This window comes from Microtus oregoni, unplaced genomic scaffold (assembly GCF_018167655.1).
Source record: "Microtus oregoni isolate MIOR12 unplaced genomic scaffold, Mior012 000007F_ref0000211, whole genome shotgun sequence".
NCBI classification, from domain to species: domain Eukaryota; kingdom Metazoa; phylum Chordata; class Mammalia; order Rodentia; family Cricetidae; genus Microtus; species Microtus oregoni.
This window is the reverse complement of record NW_024543066.1, coordinates 39,489,627-39,510,930: the sequence shown is the minus strand read 5'-3', so window position 1 is coordinate 39,510,930 and position 21,304 is coordinate 39,489,627. Positions and strand designations below refer to the sequence as shown.

Below are 21,304 nucleotides of genomic sequence, written 5' to 3'. Positions count from 1 at the left end.
ACTTGGCAAGTTGCAAGCCAAGAGCAGAAGGGGTTAAGTGTTTTACATAAAGTCAAACACTGTCCTTATTTCTCTCCGTTCTTATTTGCTGATTTGATGTAACCTAGATTTTAGATATCTGTTGTCTCCTAATAGAAACCTTCTGAGTTAAATGTTTCTATTAAGTCCAACGAAGCCAAATTTAATTAGCCACAAAAATGAAGGCTCCCTTTCTCTACGGGATGATTTTAGATTTAGCAAAGAGAAGAGAACACCCTTGGTTATCAGCTCACTCTACTGGGCTCAAAGCCTTCCTCCGGCAAGTAATTCATGAGGTTAAGTTACCTTGGGGCTCATAGGTGGAGGAAGGGACTTCATGGGGTTCCATGTGCTCAGGGTGAGCAAAGGTAGCTGTGCCAGGGGTAGGTAGGGGTGTGCTGGAGGACAGGCGTGTGCCACAGACGTTGTCTGTCTCCTTGGTCCCAGGCTTGACCACCACCAGGTTCTGACCCAGACAGTCTGTGTGGGCTTTGCATTTCATCACACTGGAAGGCACATCAGAGAAGGTACCCCGAGCACACTGCTTACACCGCACATCCTCATTCTCTGTCCCTTTCTTCCGCACACCCCAGCCCACGGGGCACACTGTATGGGGAGCGCAGGTGCCATTAGATTGATACATTCCAGGTGGGCAAATGCATTCTCGGTCAGTCAAGGCAGCACAAGGTAACCTCTCGATCATCGGCCACGGGCATGGCTGACTACAGTCATGGCATCTCTCTATGCCATTCTCGTGCCTGGTAAAGGTCCCCGCAGGGCAACTGCTGCAAACTCGCAAGCTCATGTTGGTACAGTGCTCGGAGACATATGTTCCTGCCGGACACTTGTCACAGGTTAGCACCTGGCCAGTGGTACGGTCAACATGGCGGTATGTGCCCGTGAGACTCGGAGTCTTTTGTTCCGGCTGAGCTGTGGTGGTGCTGAGGAATCCAAGCTGAAAGAAATAAGAGAGGTATCAGATCGGAGCAGAGGAACAAAGCACCAGCGATCGTAACAACACTGTCATTGGCCCTGTTCAGGGTCTGGCTGGTACCACATCGGCTTGAAACCAGGAACAGGGAGGCCTGTGCGGAAGTCGTTAGTTCTATAGCACTTGCATGCCTGATGATGAACTTTTTTTGTCTTGTTTTTACACACAGGCATACTTTTGGCATTCCTAGTATGTATCTTAAACAACAGAGCCGATGCTTCTAGAGGCAAATCTGGTTTGTCCGGTCTCTGAAGGCCACAACTGATAGGTAGATACACATTCCTGCGGGCACCCACCAAGGGATCTATGCAGTGAGCCAGGTCCAGCAAGAACAAGCCAGTGGCCCTGTCATGCTTAAAATAAAAGCTTCACCCAGCAGCCAGAGTTACACCAGCTTCCAGAGTAAAAAATTGGGGGAGCTGGTATGCGTGGTAGTTGGTGACTTACGCCTTTAATCCCAGCACTTGGGAGGCAGAGGCAAGAGGATCTCAGAGTTCGAGGCGAGACTGGTCTACTGAGTGAGTTCCAGGACAACCAGAGCAACATAGTGAGACTCGATCTCAAAAAAAGGCTTCAGGAGCACAAATCCTAAGATGCCGAGAGAAGATGGTGGTAAGGAGCAGGAACTGAGGACCAGAGTGACAGCTTGCCTGTACAGAGCCCTGAAAATGGAGAGGCCCAACAGTTCTTGCCATCCTCGGTAAGATGCAGGCATTTATAAGAAAATGGCGGCTGTCTTGAGCTACCAACTCCAGTACAAATTCCTTCTAGATTTACATCTACACTGGTAGCCAAAAGAACAAAGCAAGAACTTCTGCGCACTCATCAAGAGTTTCTGTCTTCTTAGTATCTTGAAGGTTAACCTGAGTCTATCCCTTCCCAACCCACGTTCTAGTGAGGCCAGGGCAGTTCTTGAGTCTCTTCCCTGCTCCAAAGTGCTCCGCTTTACATGACAATGGCTGATTTCTGGCCTTCTAGATGCTTAGTTTTTCTTTAGTCTAAGCCTGAAAGAGCAGGGGGGACAGGCAGGAGTGGGTGGTGGTTGATTTCCTCGTTGAGAAACTTAATTTCATCTTGGAGGCTGAGAAAGAAAAGAGAAGTACTGTGCCTTCCCTTTCAGCTTTTGGCTTGGTGCTCCCTTTTCTTGCTCCTTCCGTTTGCGCAAGGAGCCCGAACACCCTCTTCTGAGCCCAACAGATTCACTGTGAGGAGAAAACCATCTGCCCAGTGGAGCCCAAGCACAGGATTAGTGTAGTGCCTCCGTGCCCACATCCCAGACTCAGAAGTGTGCCCCCTGGGGAAATGCACGAAGCTCTAAGAAACAGAGCCTCAACACCAGCCTCCCCCTCTAGGGGCTCTAATCCACGGAGCCACCTGCAGTGTGCTTATAGCTGACTGCCCACCAGCTCTGAGTCTAAGACGAGGACTGGCACGTACTGCACTAGTGCCCTGGTGTCTGACTTTTCAGAGGTCACCTCAGTGTATAAAACCCACCCCTAACCTCACAGCCCCTACACTCTATACCACGCTTGCTCTATTTGTATTTCTTAATTTCTTGGGGGGGGAGGGGGTTTAAGGGGCATTGTTAGCTACTAGCTCATTTTGAAGATGCTTTATTTTGAGATAGGATCTTACTTTATAACCCAGGCTGGCCTCAAACTTGTGGCAATTCTGACTCAGATTCCCCAGATGCTGGCATTACAGGTATGAGCCACTGAGCGGGGCTAGTTATTTTGGCTGTTTTTTTCCTGCTTGTTTTGTTGAGATAAGCTGTCAGTATGCAGCCCAGGCTGATATGAAACTTGCAATCCGTATGCCTCAGACTCTAGGTAGTCACAACAATGCCTGTCTGGTCTATCAATTCTGAAGAGACTATAATATTGACTTATAAATTGCCTCCTACAATTCTGTCTCCTACAAACAGAATAAAGAAGAGTGGGGATTAACTGTGTTTGGTGAAGCGGAAGGAAGAAACTAATGGGACAGAAGCAAGGCCTGAGCTGGACAGAGATCACAAGGCTGCTCTTGGCCAAGGAGCAACAGGAGGTAGGCTCCAAGCCCCTCATTTCTGTCTCAAACAAGCCTCTCTGCTTTGTAAAGCCTACTCAGGCTTCTGAGTGAGGGGCCTTTAAAGTAAACTTATTTCTAAAGCAAGGACTACAGGGGCCTCTAAAGTCTCTTCTGAATCCAGGCAACAGCTAATCCCACTGTGCCAAAAAACCTGGGGATTTCCCCCCCAGAGGCTCAAATGGAGGAAGAGACAGGACACCAAAGAAGAGTTACTCTCCTAAGAGCTTTCAGTCAACCAAGAGGTCCCCATCTCAACCAGAACTTTCCCGTCAGGTGTGGAAGCACTTGCCTGTAATTCCGGCATTAGGGAGGCTTGGGGGAGAGAATCCAGGATCCAGACCAGTCTGGGCTGCATAAAGAGACTTTGTCCCAAAGCAAAACAATATCCCCTTATGATGGCACATGCTTGTAAACCCACTACTTGAGAGCCTGAGGTAGGAGGATCATGAGTTCAAGGCTATCTTTGGCTACATGGCAAGTTTGAAACTAGCTTGGGCTACCTGAGAACATTCAAAATAAATAGATAGATAGATAGATAGATAGATAGACAGACAGACAGACAGACAGACGGACAGAGTATAGATAGAGTGCATAACACCACACACACACACACACACACACACACACACACACACACACTAGCTTTTCCCTTTAACCTGGAAGCTCTGGGCAGAGATAAAATGGATCAAGTAAAAGACAATATGTAAAGATAGCCCCTCCCTGCACAATACAAAAAGATGATAGTGAAAGCTAATACTAGAAAAAAACACCCCACTAGAATAGGGGACTCAAACAAAGTCCTTGATAAGTGATAGATAGAGGCTGGGTCCTTCCAACCACGACCTTTGATTCCCCCCTTTGCACAGACACGGATAAGACAGATCAGCGAGGTCTACCAAAGTTTCAGGCTTCAAATACGACACTAAAATTGTCTGGGAAGAGAAGGGAGAAGGCTCAGTAGTTAAAGCGTTTGCCACACAAGCATGAAAAAAACAGTTCAGATTACTAGAGGCCATGCACAGAGCGAGCAGGGGCAGCGGTCTACCTGTAACTCCAGCATAGGTAGTCAGGGGATCCCCAGACAAACCGGCTAGAGACTACCCATATCAGCGAGCTCTGGGTTTGATTGGGAGCCCCTGCCTCATTGAATAGGGTGGAAGAGCAATTAAGGATGTTTCCCAACATCAACCCAGGTCTCCACGTACACACTCACGGACACATGTGTATCCACATGTATTCACACAAAAAAAATAGTACTGCCTGGGATGAGTTTTGAATATACCTCCCACTGCCCCCTCTTGTCTCTGAGATCACTGTGAGGCTCTAGCACGGTAAGGAACTTATTTTATTTGGCTGTGGTTGATTTGTCTTGCCTTTCAGCTCTCTGAGTGTTTCTGACACCCAACTAAGTCTTGATGCCTAACATTAAGCCATTAAACCAGGACCCCTCTGGCTTTAAAATTCTTTGATCCTAAGCCCCATTTTGGACATGGCCCAATCCCACTATCGGAGTCACCCCCTCCATCCATACCCAACCTGGCATTTTTAATTACCTCAATACTGTTCTCTATTAACTTTTTACCACCCGGAATAAACATCCCTGTAACAAGCCTACCAATTTTAACTACAGATTCCCTAAGCAAATCAACTCATCCCCAGGGAAAGTCACTGTAGACACTGGTGGCCACCTTCCCACGCCCTTCGCCGAGCATTTGCTCATAATACACACACCCCTGAGTCAGCTTCTCAGTTCTCTTGCTCGAGTTTGGTTTTATATATGCAAAGAGAAAAGCCGACTACCCCCAAAGTCTGAGATTTCTTTCTGACTAACTTCTGCTACTACATCACTGAGATCTGCCTGTATGAACATGCAAACTGCCTCCTTCTAACAGTTAAGCTCTCTTCCACAGAATGAGTACAGGCTAGAGAGCTGGCTCACCTGTCAAAGGCTAGACCTACAACCAATACAGTACTGGGTAAGCTCTTCCCACCAACGCTATGTTGACTGATTTCTTGCATATGGGTCAGTGTATAGTTTTCTGTCTTGCATACTTCCTGTTTCCTCTTCTTCCCATGCCCCACCCGGCTCACCTTCTCTTTCCTCCTCATTCCATGCAGCCGACACAACCCACAGCTCTCAGTCTTTTGAGGTCCAAAATGCAGCCAATAAGCTGAAGCCCTCACTCCATTCTCTCATCCCTAGACGATATAAAACATATACATACCGAAAAACATATACCGAAATATGTATATATACATATATGCACCCACGGGTGGATTAGGCTAGAGTCAAAAGAAGAACAACATAAAGCTTGTGAAAACAGAAAACAGGAGGCATAGTCTTACCTAACCTGTCTCCAAGTCAACAGGATCTTGGTTTGCTCACTTATAAGATTAGCAGGTTGGCCAAGTATTCAGTCAACCATAACCTGTGTGTTGAGATATTGTTGAGTCCCGCCATCCTCAGGTAGCCTTCAGAACTCTTCCTAGGCACCCAGATGCCAAGCAGATGAGCAAGTGGCCCATCACATTTCCTGTTTCTGTCCTTCGTATTAGTGCCTAATTACATAGTGTCTTGTAACGCTGGCCGGCAGCCTCCAAAGTGTATATACTTATCTTCCCATAATGGTTATAAGCAGCTTGAGGCCAGGGACTGCCACATGTACCCCATTTCCTTACTTGCTCAACTACCTAATGAAGACCAGAGACATAATAAGGAAAGCATCCTTCAAGCCAGGAGCTGGCAAAAAAAATCCAACACTTGGTTGTTCTTGTGAACAGGCTTCCTAGAATCCAGACACGGATGTCGCTAGCACTCATGGCTGCTTCCATGCTACTGTGGAAAAGCTGAAAGGCTACGACATGCCCAGAGACCTCAGTGACCTACTGTTACCATTTGGACCTTTACAGACAAAGTCTGCCAACTCCCAGGACGGGCATCCAAAGAAATCCAAACAATACAGAGACCGGAAGCTCACAGGAACCCTTAGGCACTCACGGGAGCTTCCAGTGAGCACCTAGTTCTCTCTCTCCCTCTTTCTACACCCACTCTACTTCACACGCTCAGTCTGATCCTTTCACACCCCAGCCTAAAACTCACTTCCCACCTGACATCCGACGACAAGCAAAATCATGCAGAGAGATAAGACTTCCTCCCGGATGCTATCCTTGCCTCCCGTCCCCCACTGAAAAGCCCTCTTTTCTTTCTTCCTTTCCCTATGTAGCCGTTATCATTTTCTACTTACGCATTTAGCTACTCGTGTGTCTTCCCTGGGACCTGTAATGCAGGATAGCACAGACTCAGCACCCATTCGTTGGACCACTGAGCCTCTGTTTCCTTTGCGAAGTGAAGGGCTGAGTTGCTATGACCCACTGATACTATCCGAAACCTCCAGGACCCAGCTCATGGTCTATATGACAAGGACTCATTGACTAGAAGGGTAAACTTGCAGACCGTAAATAATTAGAATTAGTAAACTGGAGGGTGGTTTAAGATGGACGACGTTGCTGGCGTGAGAAACCCCAAACCCTCCACAACGGTGCCACAATATTAACTGAATATCTAAGAAAAGCATCCTGGTTCCCTTCATCAAAGCAAGGAGTTCATTCACCTCCAAAGACTCTGAGGTCTTAACAGAACCGCGATTGGCTTATAAAGAATTGGTTTCTGCATGCCACTGAAAATACAAAGTTAATCTACTAAAAGGTTCAAATATTCCCCACTTGTTTAAAAAAAGAAAAAAAAATCACGTTTAGTGCTTAAGAATATGAACAGTAGTATAAGGAGCTTAGATTTTTCTCTGTGTTTAAACTGCAGTTATTATGAAAATTCCATTTCCCCGACAAGGAACTTGCTTCACCAACAATAGACAGATGAGGTAAATATCAGCATGCAGTCCCAAACTGCAGGTTTGGTCGAAAAGTCACCGGCACTTAGTGAATGACTAAAAACTGAGAAAGGAGAAAGAGACAAAAGCCAAGTGGAAAGCAGTAGCTGGTTTACACGACATCCTGCCAAGTCTCCCGGGGCCTCGCTGCTCATCCTGGTGGCCCACGACACACCTATGACGTGTCACCTGAATTTTACAGGGCACAGAAAGGCCTGAATACTGACAAGCAGCGCCTGGGTGTTTAAGAATACACATCAGGATCTTGATATCGACCTGTTCTTCAACAATTTCCCTTCCGTGATGGCACCCTCAGATCTCTGTAGGTTACAGCAGATTTGTGTCATTCACGCTGCTGTTTGTGTGTGCGTGTGTGGTGTATGTGCATGTGTGCACAGGCGCACATGCCCATGGAAAGTTGGAGGAGGACGGTAGAGTGTCTTGTTAAATCGCTCTCCATCTTATTCCCTCGAGACAGGATCCCTCACTGAACCTGGAGCTTGCATTTCAACTAGCCTGGCAGCCAGCGAGTCCCCACAATCCTCCTGTCTCCAGCCTCAACAATGCTAGGGTTACAGGTGCACACAAGGTCACACCCAGTCTTCCACAGCACTGCTAGGGATTGGAACTCAGGTCCTCACACTGGTACAACCAGCATCTCACCCACTGAGCCATCGTGCCTGCCCCAGACTTGAGTCACTTTTGTTCCCTATCAAGTTCTAATAATGATCTAACAATTAGGCAAACCCGCTTTTCCTTATGAATGAACAGAAAAATTGCTCTAGAGTTTGATGTAGAATTTTTTCAGTGCTGTATAGAGCTAGTATATATATATTACACACACATACATATATATATATATATATATATATATATATATGAAATTCAGTTACTATAGAGACTATAAGATGATCAGGCTACCCCGGGAGTCTGACTGTGACATATGCTACCAGATGACAAAGGATAACTAACCGCCATGGAGAGATGGGCAACTTTCAGAACTGCTGACTGTTTTATCGGGGCATCATTTTTAGTTTCTAATATCAATATACTGCGTGGCTAGAATTCCCCAGATTTGAAGGTGGGAGATGGGGGCGGCAATGACAACAGAAGGAAGAAGAAGGAACAGTTCAAGGATAAAGGTTCCACAAACCGCAGACAGAGTACTTCCAGTTGTGTTATATAAATTTGCTTGGCTCTCTCTCATTCATTTCCTACTGCCCTGTCTGATGAGAGAGAGAAAGAGAGAGAGAGAGAGAAAGTTGCCTACTGTTGCCAAAGCACCAGAAGCAGGGACTGTTTTCAAAGCTGGTGACTATAGAAAGGCCAGAGTCAGAATGTGCTGACTGGAGGAACAGAAGGAGGCAAGCTCAGGGGACACGAGAGAGGAAAAACCCAGGAAGATTCCACCCAGGAGCTGTTTGCTCGGGAACCTGCAATGCAGGAGACTATGCATGCATACAGCACTCTGTCACTGGACCCGCGAACTGTCTCCCTGCAGCCCAGCAGCGATTTCTTTGTCTTCGGGTGCCCACTGAGTCACAAATGAGTGGCATTACATAGAAGATAGCAGGAGACGATGGAAGGATGCCGCTTCATGCTGACAGGGCATATGTGGAAAAGCACATAAACACAGGCAAAACCCATTTTACAGCCAGCACAGCAACTGAGGCTACAAGTACAAGGGAAACCTACTGACACCTAGAATGAACCATGTAGACCCTGCGCTTCTGGGAAATAGCTAGGCATGATACTATGATAAAAAGAAATAAAGATTTCGTCTCTCTTGTTAGCTCCCATCAGAAGTAAGAAACCCCAAAGCAAGTGTGACTAGCATCTTCCCTGTGCTAAGGAGCTGACGGGCTGGAGGCTGTGAGTGCTCCACGGAGCTCAGAAAGACCAGAAAACAGCCCCACCCCAGTCTCCCACAGGCAGAGGGGCTGAAGGTTAAGTTGATCACCAAAGGCTAATGTCATAGCCAATCATGCCTTCATAATGACGCCTCCATTAAATCCTCAGGACAAGGTTCAGAGAGCTGGAAGCTAGCTGAACAGGTTGCGAATACCTAGAGGGAGAAGCATCCAGAGTGGACCTGGCAGCTACGCAGTACTTCCTATTTGCCGCCCGAGGCGTGCCTTCCTCAGGATCCTTTAGAATCTCCGGTGTATACAAGCCAGTGATGAGCAGAAAGGGTTGCCCTGAGATAGGCGAGGCCACGCCTGCAAATCAGCTGAGCCCCAGAGGATTATGAGAGCTCCGATTTAGAGTCAGACAACCCGGAACACAGGTGACAACCTGGCTTTGGCTACTGATGTTTGAAGTCGGGGTCAGTCGGATGGAACTGAGCCTTCAAACGCATAGAGTATTAGATGCTATCTCCAAGCAAATTGGGTGTTGGATGCTAACTCCGAGTAAACAGGGTCAAAAGTGAATTAAGAATATCCTGCTTGTCTCAGATGGGGAGTCTGGTGTCTGGTCTGAAAACAGGCAAATCATTTTGGGTTTCTTCTGTCCTATTGTGGGCGACCTTGGAAAGGAGTTCAACTTCTGAGCCTCTCCCACCTCACTTGCGAAATGGAGACATTGATAGTAACTGCCATTCAAGGCTGTTTTGATAATTAATGGTTCATACAAAATAGCATAGAGAGCATGTCTGTTATGGTAATTGCTACATGATTATTAGTTTGGGAAATTATCACCCCACCAATTTATTATTTTACTATACTTTAAGTCTATTTCCTTGAGATTAGACAATCTTTTAAAACAGCTCAATTATATCTCAAATATGTGACTTTTGAGATACATAAAAAAAATTGAGATTTTTTTCCCTCTTAATTTAAAAATTTGTGTATTATTTGTCATGCTTGGAACTACATCCAAGGTTATTTATGTGCTGTGCGGATAACAGTTCCAATCCCTCAGTTCTAGATTTTTAAAAGGAGTAACACCAGCTGAGTGGCACACACCTGTAGTTCTAACACTCAGAGTACAAAGGCGAGAGGGACGGCACAAGTTCAAAGCTAGCTTGATCTACTGGGGTAGCTTGTTCCGGGTCAGCTTGGTGTGCCTAGTAAGTTCAACGTTGACTTGGTGTACTCAGTAAGTTCAAGGCCAGCTTGACGCACACAGTGAGTTCAAAGCCAGCTTGGTGAACATAGGTCAGGACCAGGTTGGCAATATTCAAAGTCAGGCAGAGATCTACAGCAAAACTGGATCAAAACAAACAAACAAAACAAAAACTTCCACCTAGCTGCATGTCTGTGCACGCGGTGGTACATGCCTAAGATCCAGAAGCTAGGGTGCATCTGCAGGAAGACCACAGGGTCAAGGCCAGGTGGGACTAGTCACTGAGTTCCTATTCAGGCTGATTTACACAGGGTTGTCCTTTCTCAAAAACCAAAAATTTGGGGTTTTTTTTCATTTAATAAAAGACTATAATCCTGAAACATACTTCCCTGAACACAGAACATACTATATTGGTTTGTTTTTAAAGCAGATGTCAAGATAAAGACAAGAAAGACAAAGGCTACTTTTCAAAATATACTAAAACAAACAAATAAATACTTGAGGCTCTGGGGGTGTTCCTCAACTAGTAGAGAGCTTGCCTGGTGTGTGCAAACCCTCAAATTCCAGGACCAGCATGCCCTATAATCCCAGCACTCAAAGAGGAGGCAGTTTAAGGTCAGCCTTGGGTCAGTCTAGATAACCTAAGACTTTATCTAAAGTAAGTTAGATAATTAATTAAAATGAAATAAATCTTCGTTTATAACAAAAATATCATAAGAGAAGAGAAAGGATCTACAATTAATAATCTCACTTTAGGTGCTCATGGCACGATTAAGTAAGGGGTTTCCAGAACGAGTTTCCCTAATCTGATCCCACATAGTGTTGATGCCCTGCTCTAGAAACAGACTAGACCCCAGCACCTCCTGCTTTTGTACAGTCCGTAGGCAAACAATGGTTTTATACTCGGAATATCTGCGAGGTGAGGAGGAATGAAAAGAAGAATATAGAGTGCCAGTGAAAAGTATGTAAAATTCAAATTTCAGTGTCTACAAATAAAGTTTTATTGAAACACTGCCATGCTCATTCTTTGAGGCATTGTCTGGGGATGCTATGTCTACATGCAGGTGGAATTAAGTAGCTTCTACAGATATAAGGTAGAAGTTCTGCCCGGTACTTTAAAGAAAAAGTTTACTGATTCTTTGGTTTAGAGTTGAGAAACTATTCCTTCTTGTACCTTCTCCCAGAAGGGCACAACTAATAGACGAGTCTATGACTGGTTCCAAGACTCTGCCGAAGAACTGCCTGAAGTGTGAATCAGTTGTGTCCCGCACGCCCCTGCATGTTTACCCACAAGATCCTCTACACACACAAGGTGTGCAGATAGCCTTCAGAACACACCGAGGGGCTTCTCACCACAAATAGGACACCAACATCCAGAAACACCAATATGCTCAACATTCAGACGATAAAATTCTAAAATTCAAAGTTATCAGGATCCTTTATACTACCTGTCAAAGGATAAATTCCTAACAAAACTGGGCAAAAAACAAACAAACAAACAACAAAACGAATATTCTTAGACTCAGAAAGGAAAAGGGTTAATAACACAAGCCTAATTTTTCATGTTATTATAGGAATATTAAAAACAGAATATGGTGCTGGTAAAATGGATTGGTAAGCAAAGGTGTTTAGCTGGACCTGACAGCATGGGGACTTCTATCCCCATGACTCACAGACTCCTTAAGTTGTATCTGACCTCCACCTTGGCACTGTGGCATGGGGATGCCCCCATACAGAGAGACAGAGAGAGAAATACATAAATGTAATCAGAAAAAAATGAAGACTGTAAAACAATATGTCATGCCTAGTTAATATGAATTTATAACCAGAAAGATACATAGAACAAATAAAAATAAGATTAACATAACCTCTACTCAATAGTGAGAGACACGCACCATTAAAAGGCAAGCACAAGTAAGTTTATGATCCCCTAAATGACTAAAATGTCACCGAGACCACCAAAAAATATCTGAATTAAAAAGAAGATAAGTAATTCGCGATGAGAAGTTCCAGCACTGGCAGGTTCACGGGCTAGAAAGCACATTTACGGGTGGCTGGTGGCATTCTGAATTGATTGTCTTCCTAAAAACAATCTGGCATTCTTCAGCAAACGCCATAAAACCACTCATTCATTTCCTCTGACCTGGCAATGCCACTTTGGGGAACACACCCGGGGGAGAAAAACCTAAAAGCGGGCAGAGCGTCCGTGCGTACAGCGACGTCTGTGCCGCTGAGCGACGTCTGTGCCGCTGAGCGCTGTGGACGAATGACGGCAGCCCAAGCACCCGCGCACCCGGCGGCAGCAGCGATGGCTCAACACACTTTCGGACCTGCAAAGTTGGTCATTTTTAAATGGCAAGATAAAGGCCTCAGCCGATGTACGTCATAAGCACCTCAAACTTACTTAATAAGCATCCAAGCCTTGGGTTCCAGTCTCCCTCTCCCCTCCCTAGCCTGTCCTTCCCGTCACCGACTGTTCAATTCAGGAACCTAGGCGTGGTCGGTCCACCGTCTTTGACACCACCTGCGCCTCCCATCTCATCACCAAATAAACTTTCCAGAATCTCTATTGCTGTCATCTGGACTCTTATCCTCCTGCCTCCCTACTCCTGGATGCGCAGAGCTACCCATGTCTACAGTGAAATTAGACAGTGGTTTTGTCACAAAGGTTCTTGGGAGACCAGAATTCCAACCTCTTTTTCAGGACCAACAACCAAGTAATTCCCTCTCAGCTTTTGTCTTTCTCTGGTCTACTGAGGCCCTACAGCCTACAGATATATTTCAAAACTCATTTAATTAGCACAGCTCCCGACCCTCGTCAGAGATAGCACTCTGTCCTGTAGACGCGGCGCAATGCCCTATGGAGCAGACCTACAGCTAGTCCACGAACTGTTGCGTGCTCAGCTCTGAATGGGACTGCTATACCACACCTCTCCCCCACCCAGAGCTCAGGGGTCTCACAGAAGCAGGGAGGAGAATAATTGTAAGATCCATTGCACACGTCAACTCACAGGGCTTGGCACAGCATGCACAAGACCTGAACAAGACCAAGCCAGCCGGAAACTTGCATGGACGGGGAAGGGAGCCACAAAGGCTCACCCCTAGCCGAGGACCTATTGGCAACTTATGGCTGCTTGGGGAGGGAGACTCCATTTTCTTCAGGCATGGGGCTCCTGGCAGGCTGTCCACATTCCCATAGATGGTCCCACATTCCTGCATATACAGGTAGTCCTACAGGAACTCAGCAGGTTTAGAAAAAGTGAACAGGAAATTGGGAGGGAAAAGTGATGGGGAGGGTTCTAAAGTGCGAGACATTCTAAAGAAAGGGAATGGGGATTTGATCAAAACACGCTATATGCACGTATGAAGCTCTGCTTTTCTTTTCTTTTTTTTTTTAACAGCTTGCTTATGAAGGTTCCTCCAGTAATTGTGGTAACCTCCATGGCATGACAACCTCCATGCCATGTTCACAGCACCCGTCAGCCAGTCAAATCATGGAGTTAAATCCCCATCGTGGAGAAGAAATCCTAGTCAGAGCTGGCACAAGCTGTAGGCTTGTCCTACACACATAATTAGGCTGGCAGCCAAGAGGACCCTAGCAGGTCCTCAGGTCCTTAGAGTAAGTGAGCAGCAGCTACACTGTGAAGCAGAACCCACACCACACTGTTACTCACTAAGCAAATATTTTTCAAAATGACCCAAGCTGCAGGAGAGCAGCGCGCCCATCCCCTATTTATAACATCTCAGTGTGCAGCAGTGTCTTTCCATTGCCACCATGGCACCACGGCCTGTCGGAGTCACACCATAGGAAAATACTCGCCCATGTCTCCACACCCTCCCCTCTCAACCACCTCACGCCGGGCTCTCACCGGGATTTTTGGCAAACCATCCAGGCACCATCACGAAACTCAGAACACAGAAAGAGCATGCTCGACTCTTGGCTAAAATCATCCCCTTTAGAGGAAACAAACATATGGTACATTGAAGTGAATCCCTACCCACCACATGGCAGAAAGAACTGTGAAACTATGCTAACCTGCATGCCATTCCCCTCTCCAGAACTAATGAGAGGCAGAAGAGAAAACCCTATCAACCCTCACTCTGGGATCTGTAAAATGGGACTAAGGCTGCAACCTGGGGACTTGGAATACAGATGCTGTGGTGCTTTCTAAAAGATGCTCAGTAAACGAGGACCAGTCACATCCCGATATGAATGGTTGCCGGCCATTTGCTTAGGCCTCCTCTGAAGGCTGCAAGTACAGAAGCCTACTGAATCCACAGCCGAGTCCAGGGCACGTGGACACCGTCTACTTCTCCTCCAAATGCATTAAGCTCCTCTTCCTTTTCCCCCAAACAGGAAGACTTGCAAATGGTACCAAGCAACAAAGCCACCACATCCTTCTGGTTGCAGAGGAACAAATGGAAAGCTATATAGATATGAGATAAAATGGTCGTGTGCATCTGCATTCTGGGCATTTGTTTCAGTCCAGAGAAGGATCCAGCACGGTCTTCAAAGGACATGGTGCAGCCTTCTGCCAACTTACCCAGGTCCTGCTGCATCCCACACTTTCCTGGGACCCTTCTGAGCACAGCTCTCCCAGCACCACAGGCACTTCATCTCCAAAGCCAGCGCACTGACCCCAGGACACACGCACAAGTTCAGCACTGCTCACGGACCATGACTGCACACCTGCCTTCAGTCACCAGCGTGATCCTCAGTCCCTCCCTCCTTCAAGCAGAGGGCCTCCCCAGCTATCTGGACCTCGGCCAGCTTCCCCCAGGTGCCCATCCACTGCCCATCCAGGTGGCAGCGTTCAAGCCAACTTAAGATCCTGTTGATTTTGAGGTATTTGACAAATATAAACACTGGGGAAAGCCTGTGTTTATTCATGATCTCGCCCCAATTCCTAAAGAACACAAGCTCAGCAGTCGCTCAGGCAGTAGCAAGTGTCAACCTCCTGCGGACACTCGGTAGAGATTAAAACTAGGACCAAGCTGCTCCTATAAATGGCTCAGTTGTCATCCTGACCATCAAAACATATCTCCATTTCGTGGCCAGAGGGGATTCGACTCCAAATGACCCCTGGACACCCACCATAGCTCTGAGATAATCTGGGCTTCTCGTGTCACAGAGGAGAAGCCCCTGAGCTTGCCAAGAAGCTTCTGATGGTGACCTGGCATTACCGCACTTGCCAGGTCTGTGTGGGGAAAGAAGGCCAGCAGAGTGTTAGTGCTTTCTGGAAAATAGGCAGAGCTGTTTATGCAAGGGAAAGCCACCCAATTCATCCCAGCCCCTTAAGAGTCTGACGAGGCATCTCACCATTTCCAGTCACCAAAAAAAAAAAAAAAAAAAAAAAAAAAAAAAAAAAAAAATGAACTTTACTTAGGTCAATTACAGTTTACATACTGGCTGAGTAAGCACAAAACCAATTTGCGACTTTTCTACCAAGCTTCCCAGGAGGCTTTGCGTCTCTTCAGGATGAAGTCAGGAGCAAAGCCAAAGTGTGATGTCTCCAAACCCCAACCTCCAACAACTACAACTCACCAGACCCAGCCGAGGAGCCGCACCCACTCCTGAGTACTGGAGAAGGTACCAGCCTGCAAACTACCCGAAAGAAGGTGGCAATAACTATGCTTGCTCTATCTATGTAACTTTGTAGACATTGTCCAAGTGTGTAAAAGTAAGTAGTTGGCAAATTTGTGCCCATGTAATCACAGAGGGGTTTTTTTTCATTCTAAGGATATATCTTATTTGAAGAAATAATTTTTTTGTAGATTTAGCTTAGTTGTGCTAGAGATTCTATCTGTCTGTCTGTCGGTCGGTCTGTCTGTCTGTCTGTCTGCTAGGGACTAGACCTGAGAGAGAGCCAGACATATACCTTTAGTGCAGATGAGAAAACCTGATCCTATTGACTGGTTTGGTTATGGGGATAACTCACGGGAATTGGGAATTGTTTGGTCCAGTACAAGTTCTGAGTGGTTTATTCTTCCTCATTCCCAATTTCCCATAAGTCAATTTCCCTCCTAAGACTGGTACATTATACCAAGATTAAAAAATTTCCCAAAACAGAAGTATTTCCCTGTTCTGGCTTTGACTCTAATGGCGAAGTTACTTGCACTGTTTCAGAGATGTGAACACAGCATTTGTGCAACACTCTGCGTCTAGCATGCGCACCCACTGATCCCCGGAGTGAAACTCCATCGCTTCTATTGACAGCCACGCATTTTCTAAGTCACAGAAACTCACTTTATGGCGAGGTTCTCCTCCCACTCCATCACAGCACTTCTCCTCCCACTCCGACCATCACCATCACTTCCTCAGGGTAGGCTGGTCTTTCCCTCAGCCAAGCTGTGTGGGGTGTTAGATCAGTCACAACTTGGGTTCCCTTCCAGCTCCACAGTCCAAGACGGTACCCTTTAAGTATATAACAGGGAGAAAGTCCCCTGTGTATAGTGCCAGCTCTGATTCAATGTTCCCCCTTGAACTTCTCACCAAGTCTTAAAGATTGGAGCCCCAACCAGACCGCCCCACACTCCTGCCTAGGCAACTAGCCATTTGTTATGACAGGCGAAGGAAGAACAGTGGCCAGCAGTGACACTTGGTACTCTCAAGAGACAGCTTGACTGTGTGTCTCACCATTTCCCACCACCAAAAAGAAAAAATAATGAATAAATTCTTTTCTTTAGGTGATGGAAAATGGTGAGATGCCAACTGCCAAGAGAAAGGACGGACGGACAGAGAGCTGGACAAGGTACTTAGCAAATGGCCCTGTGTCTGGAATTCTTTTATTTTTAAATTAAAATGTAATTATTAAATACAGTTTGCTCCCTTTCCTTTCTTCCTTCCAACCATTCCCATGTACCAACCATTTGTTCTTTCTCAAATACATGGCCTTGTCTTCAATTGCTGTTACATAGAATATATATAAATATACACATGCATATGTATATTTGTTATACACACACACATTTCTTAGTTGCACATAATTCTAATCCTTTGTCTAGGGCTGGGACCCCATGAGATTACCCCTTCCATGTTATCATGTCTCTCGGGATTGTCCCTGTTCAGATCCCATTTAGGCAGCCATGTTGCTGAGACTTCACGAGTGAAGCTTCCCTAACATTTCTAGGAAACACAATCCCCCAGGGGACCTCCCTCCGTTCCTCTGGCTCTTAGACTCTTTCCATTCTGTCTTCTCTGTGTTCCCTGCGTCTTGGTGCAGGAATTCTCAATACAGGGATGGCAGTAGCTTCCAAAGCTTCAGGTTATCCAATGCCGTTATCAAGGAAGTCTCCTTTCTACCTTGACTGGCTCTTGTGATCAATCTGTATAGTCAAAACAAGCTCCCCTAAAGACATGAGCCCCTCAAGTCCTTCTAGGACAGCCCCTAAACTACCAGGAATCTGAATGTGTCATTTACAGAACTTTAGCCGGGAACATGTATGCTGTCTTTCAGTTCGTGTGTAGTTCTCAAGAATGACACGGTCACCTCAGCTCATCAGCAACAGGGCTCTTAGAGCTCACCCCACATGTGTGTGGAGACTCTACTTCCTCACCCCTAGAATGAAGGCAGCACCTGTTTGACAGGCATGGTGAGACGCTGTATATAAAATACCCTGCTGCTCTCTCTACATGTTCATATAGTCGCCAAACAAATACATCATATTAGATGCCACACAATACGTATCTATGTCAGAGCCTATGGTAAGCTCCCTTTAAGCCTGTCATGCTAAAAAAAAAAAAGTGTCACAAAAATAACAGTAACAAAGACTGCTGGGAAAAAAGTAGGTGGGGGCAACTGGAGACATTTTGTGCTGCCTCGCTGGCAGCATTATTTTCTTTCATCTGATCACACCGTACGAGTGCAGCAGCAACCTCCTGACACCCCCGTTAGTCGTCCAGGTCCCTCACACCATATTTACGTGAGCTGTCCTACCAGGTGTCAGTCATGAACGTGGCCAGGACTGTTGAGAACAGTGTCACCAGACCACTGCTGTACACATTAACAAAGCCTGTCCTGGTGGCCGGGGCGTGCAGGGTGACATGGAAGATGGTTCCGGGCACACCCACCCCTTCAGGAGGACCAGGTCACTCTTCTGCTCCACCAACTCAAGCGAAGCCTGTTTACTATGGTTACCAGAAGATCAAGAGATCACCTCCAAAACGCCTTCGTAAATTTCCCTTTAACTGTCAAACGTACATTGTCCGGCCATCAGCTGCAAATCTGTTGTGCAATTTGTGGGTAAGTTGAGTTTGATAAGCTAATCAAAGAAGCTAGGCCCTTTCTGGGTTAGTTAAAGCATGAATTTTTATACATTGAGAGCTTCAAGTACCTACTTCAAGCTAAAAGTTAAAAAAAATAGGAAATACTACACTCTGAGCAGTAACTTAAGATTGAATGAGTGTGTGAAGTTGGGGCCCAGAGCGTGTGCTGACCAGATCTCTTCCAGTCAGTAGGATCAATGTTCCCGTGAACTCTGCTTTAAGACTCTCAGTTCAAGTTCATTGCCCCAAGAACTCACTGACTACTTGTTTCAAGGGAACAGACTAGGACTTTGCTGTTACTATAAACAGACAGAAAAGAGTCTCCTAATGGGTACTGAGACTTGCCTCATTATAAAGGCTAAGAACAACAAACTTTCTTTAGTCTCTCTCTCTCTCTCTCTCTCTCTCTCTCTCTCTCTCCCTCTACACACACACACACACACACACCAGAGAGCGGGGCAGGGGGTGGGGGTGGATCTGAGTATCTGTAGGGTGAATTCTCAGGCCATAGCAACTGCAATGCCTTGAGATGGAAGCAGTAGATCTTGGCTGGCCAGGCAGTTGAGTCCTTTAGGGGAAGGAGACAAGAGGCCTGCCTTCCCTTACACAGCCCAACCATGAAAACAGGCTCTTTTTGTTTTTGTTTGGTTTTTTAGCTAACAACCTTCATCCTCCCTGCTGGGATAAAAGGCATGGTTGGTTTATGATGGCTCAAGGGTTTGAATTCAAATTATTTTCTACCCAATTCCCCACTTGGCCCCAATACTCGGAATAAAGGGATAGCTTGGGTAAGTTTTGGATAAGAAATGATGTCAGGCTTTACTCAGATAAAGTGATGGAGGACTATGCTCAGGGCACGCCCCAGCTTTGGGCGCTGAGGGAGCCCGCATCATCTTGGGTGGTGACATGCCTAAACACAAAAAAGGAGAAATAAGGATGGAGAAAATTAATCCTCCTTTATGTAGCTCTTTCTCCCTCCCCCCCACCTCTACTGGAGAGCCAGAGCGCCTGTTGGCTCCCAGCCGGTGCTTAGGAGGCGCCTCAGAACGGGTCTCGGGGTCCCTTTTTTCTTCTTCTTCTTTTGGCGTGCAGAAATCAGGACCCATCCGAGCCAAGACAGAGGAGAGAAGCAAGAAAGCTAGAGCAAGAGGCGGCCTGCTCAGTACTCCGGAATGCCCGACCGCGCTCGGAAGCATGCAGCGGTTGCTCTCGTCCGGAGCGCACCGGTCTCGCTGTCTCCACTGCGGTAGCATCCGGACATGACATTGCAGCAGCGACAAAGCAGCGGCCACAACCGGCGGCAGGCAACTGACAGGACTGCTCGGGCCTCGTGCCACGCAGAGAAGCTGGCAGCGAATGATACTGGGGTGAGGCTAGGTGTTGGGGTGCGAGGTAGGCCGAGTCGCGGGTAAAAACCCTGAAATGCGCAGGACGCCAGGGCGGCCACCTCTCGCGCCTCCTCCAAGCAGCCAGATTGCAAGAAAAATAATTCTAACACTAATAATGCTAAAAATAATGCTAACAGTTCCCAGCCGTAGCTCACCCTCTATCCCTCAAAAAAAAAAAAATAGCTACTAGGAGTCCCCCTCGGACTTGTAACCTTCCAATGGAGCTGGTCCCACCGCGCGCCTCAAGCACTCCGGGCCCGGGGACCCGCCCCGCTCCCGTACGTTGGCCCGAACACAACCGTCACCCTAGGGTTCCCTCCGATGGCTCACCAAGAGAAGGGAGCCGGCGACCATCGTGGCTCCGACTTGGCCGGCGTTGCGGCTGCGAGAGGCGAGGGCGGTGATGCTGCTTGCCGAGGTCCCCATGGCCGAGCCCGGGGCTCGCAGGGGCGCCTGGAGCGCGCGGCCCCACGGCAGCTGGAATCGGTGGCTGTTTCTGCCCAGCGCCGCATCCACCGCCGCCTCCCAGGCGGGGAGCCCATCTACCTCCAGCAGCCCATGAGCACTGCAGTAGCCGGGCGGCCGGGCGGAAGAGGGAGGCGGCAGAGGAGGCTCGGGAAGGCGCTCAGCACCTGCCCAGGGGCGCGGGCGCCCGGGCGGAGAGAAGCAGGCGCGCTTGGAACCCGCGCCTCCCGGTGCTCTCCAGCGACAAGGGCTGCGGAGAACCAGGGAGCAGGGCTGACGGAGACACAGAGAAGGAACGGCTTCCCATAGCGAAGCCTCCAGCCGCTACCAACCACTCGCCTCCTCCGCTGCCCAGACCGGCCGGCGAGGGACTGAGTCGGGTGGCCACTCAGCCCGGGGACACACGTGGTGGCGCCGAAGGGGCGGAGAACCGGCCCTTTGTGATGTCATCCGGGAGGAGGCCGGGCTCTTTGTGCAGATGGAGAGCTAAAGGCGGTCTAGAAACGGAGGGGAAGGAAAGGGTGCCCCTTGGCGTTAGCTGGAGGAATTGCGCTTGCTTGTTAACCTGGGAGTCCAGTACACACCCCTTACTTTTCTTTTTTTGCAAAAATGATTCCAAGTAAATTATATGTAAAGCAGAGACTATTTTCTTTCTCAAATACAAGTTTTAACAAAAACCTATATAACTTGAACATTATGGCGCTCGCCCATATGTTCTTCCTAGAAAAGCTGAGGCAGGAGAATTTGGAGTTGGAAGAAAGCCTGAGATACACAAAGTCCCTGTCTCGTGAATGTATACATATATATATATGCATGAATGAGTGAATTAGTGCGTGAATGAGTGAATGAACTGAACATAGTAATACGATTAAGTACTCTGGAGGCTGAGGCATGAAACTCTCCAGTTCCAGGCCAGCCAAAACTAGGGTTCTACACAAACCTGGCTTACGAAGTAAAACGGTGCCTCAAAAAGTAATTAATTAATTAAACAAGCAAGAAAACAACGACCACGGACTTTATATCAGCATTCAGACACGAGCAGACTTGTGCACTGATTCCGCATTGCTCTGGGGCTCTCTGCTTCCTGACTCCAGGTACAATGTGACCAGCTGCGGCCCCTCGGCTCCTACTCTAACTGTAGCCTCTGAAACGG

At 47.2% G+C, this 21,304-nt stretch overlaps 1 protein-coding gene across 1 annotated transcript in view; it reads right to left on the bottom strand.

Annotated features, from left to right (window-relative positions):
- The window catches only part of Tnfrsf21 (TNF receptor superfamily member 21), a 64,890-nt gene extending 44,337 nt beyond the window's left edge, over positions 1–20,553 (bottom strand). Inside the window, exons 1-2 of the mRNA XM_041656043.1 lie at positions 20,017–20,553; positions 325–973 (exon numbers count right to left, since the gene is read on the bottom strand). Coding sequence (XP_041511977.1) covers positions 325–973; positions 20,017–20,112 — 745 coding nt within the window. The 5' untranslated portion in view covers positions 20,113–20,553. The remainder of the gene's footprint in view (positions 1–324; positions 974–20,016) is intronic.
- Positions 20,554–21,304: the final 751 nt, after the last annotated feature.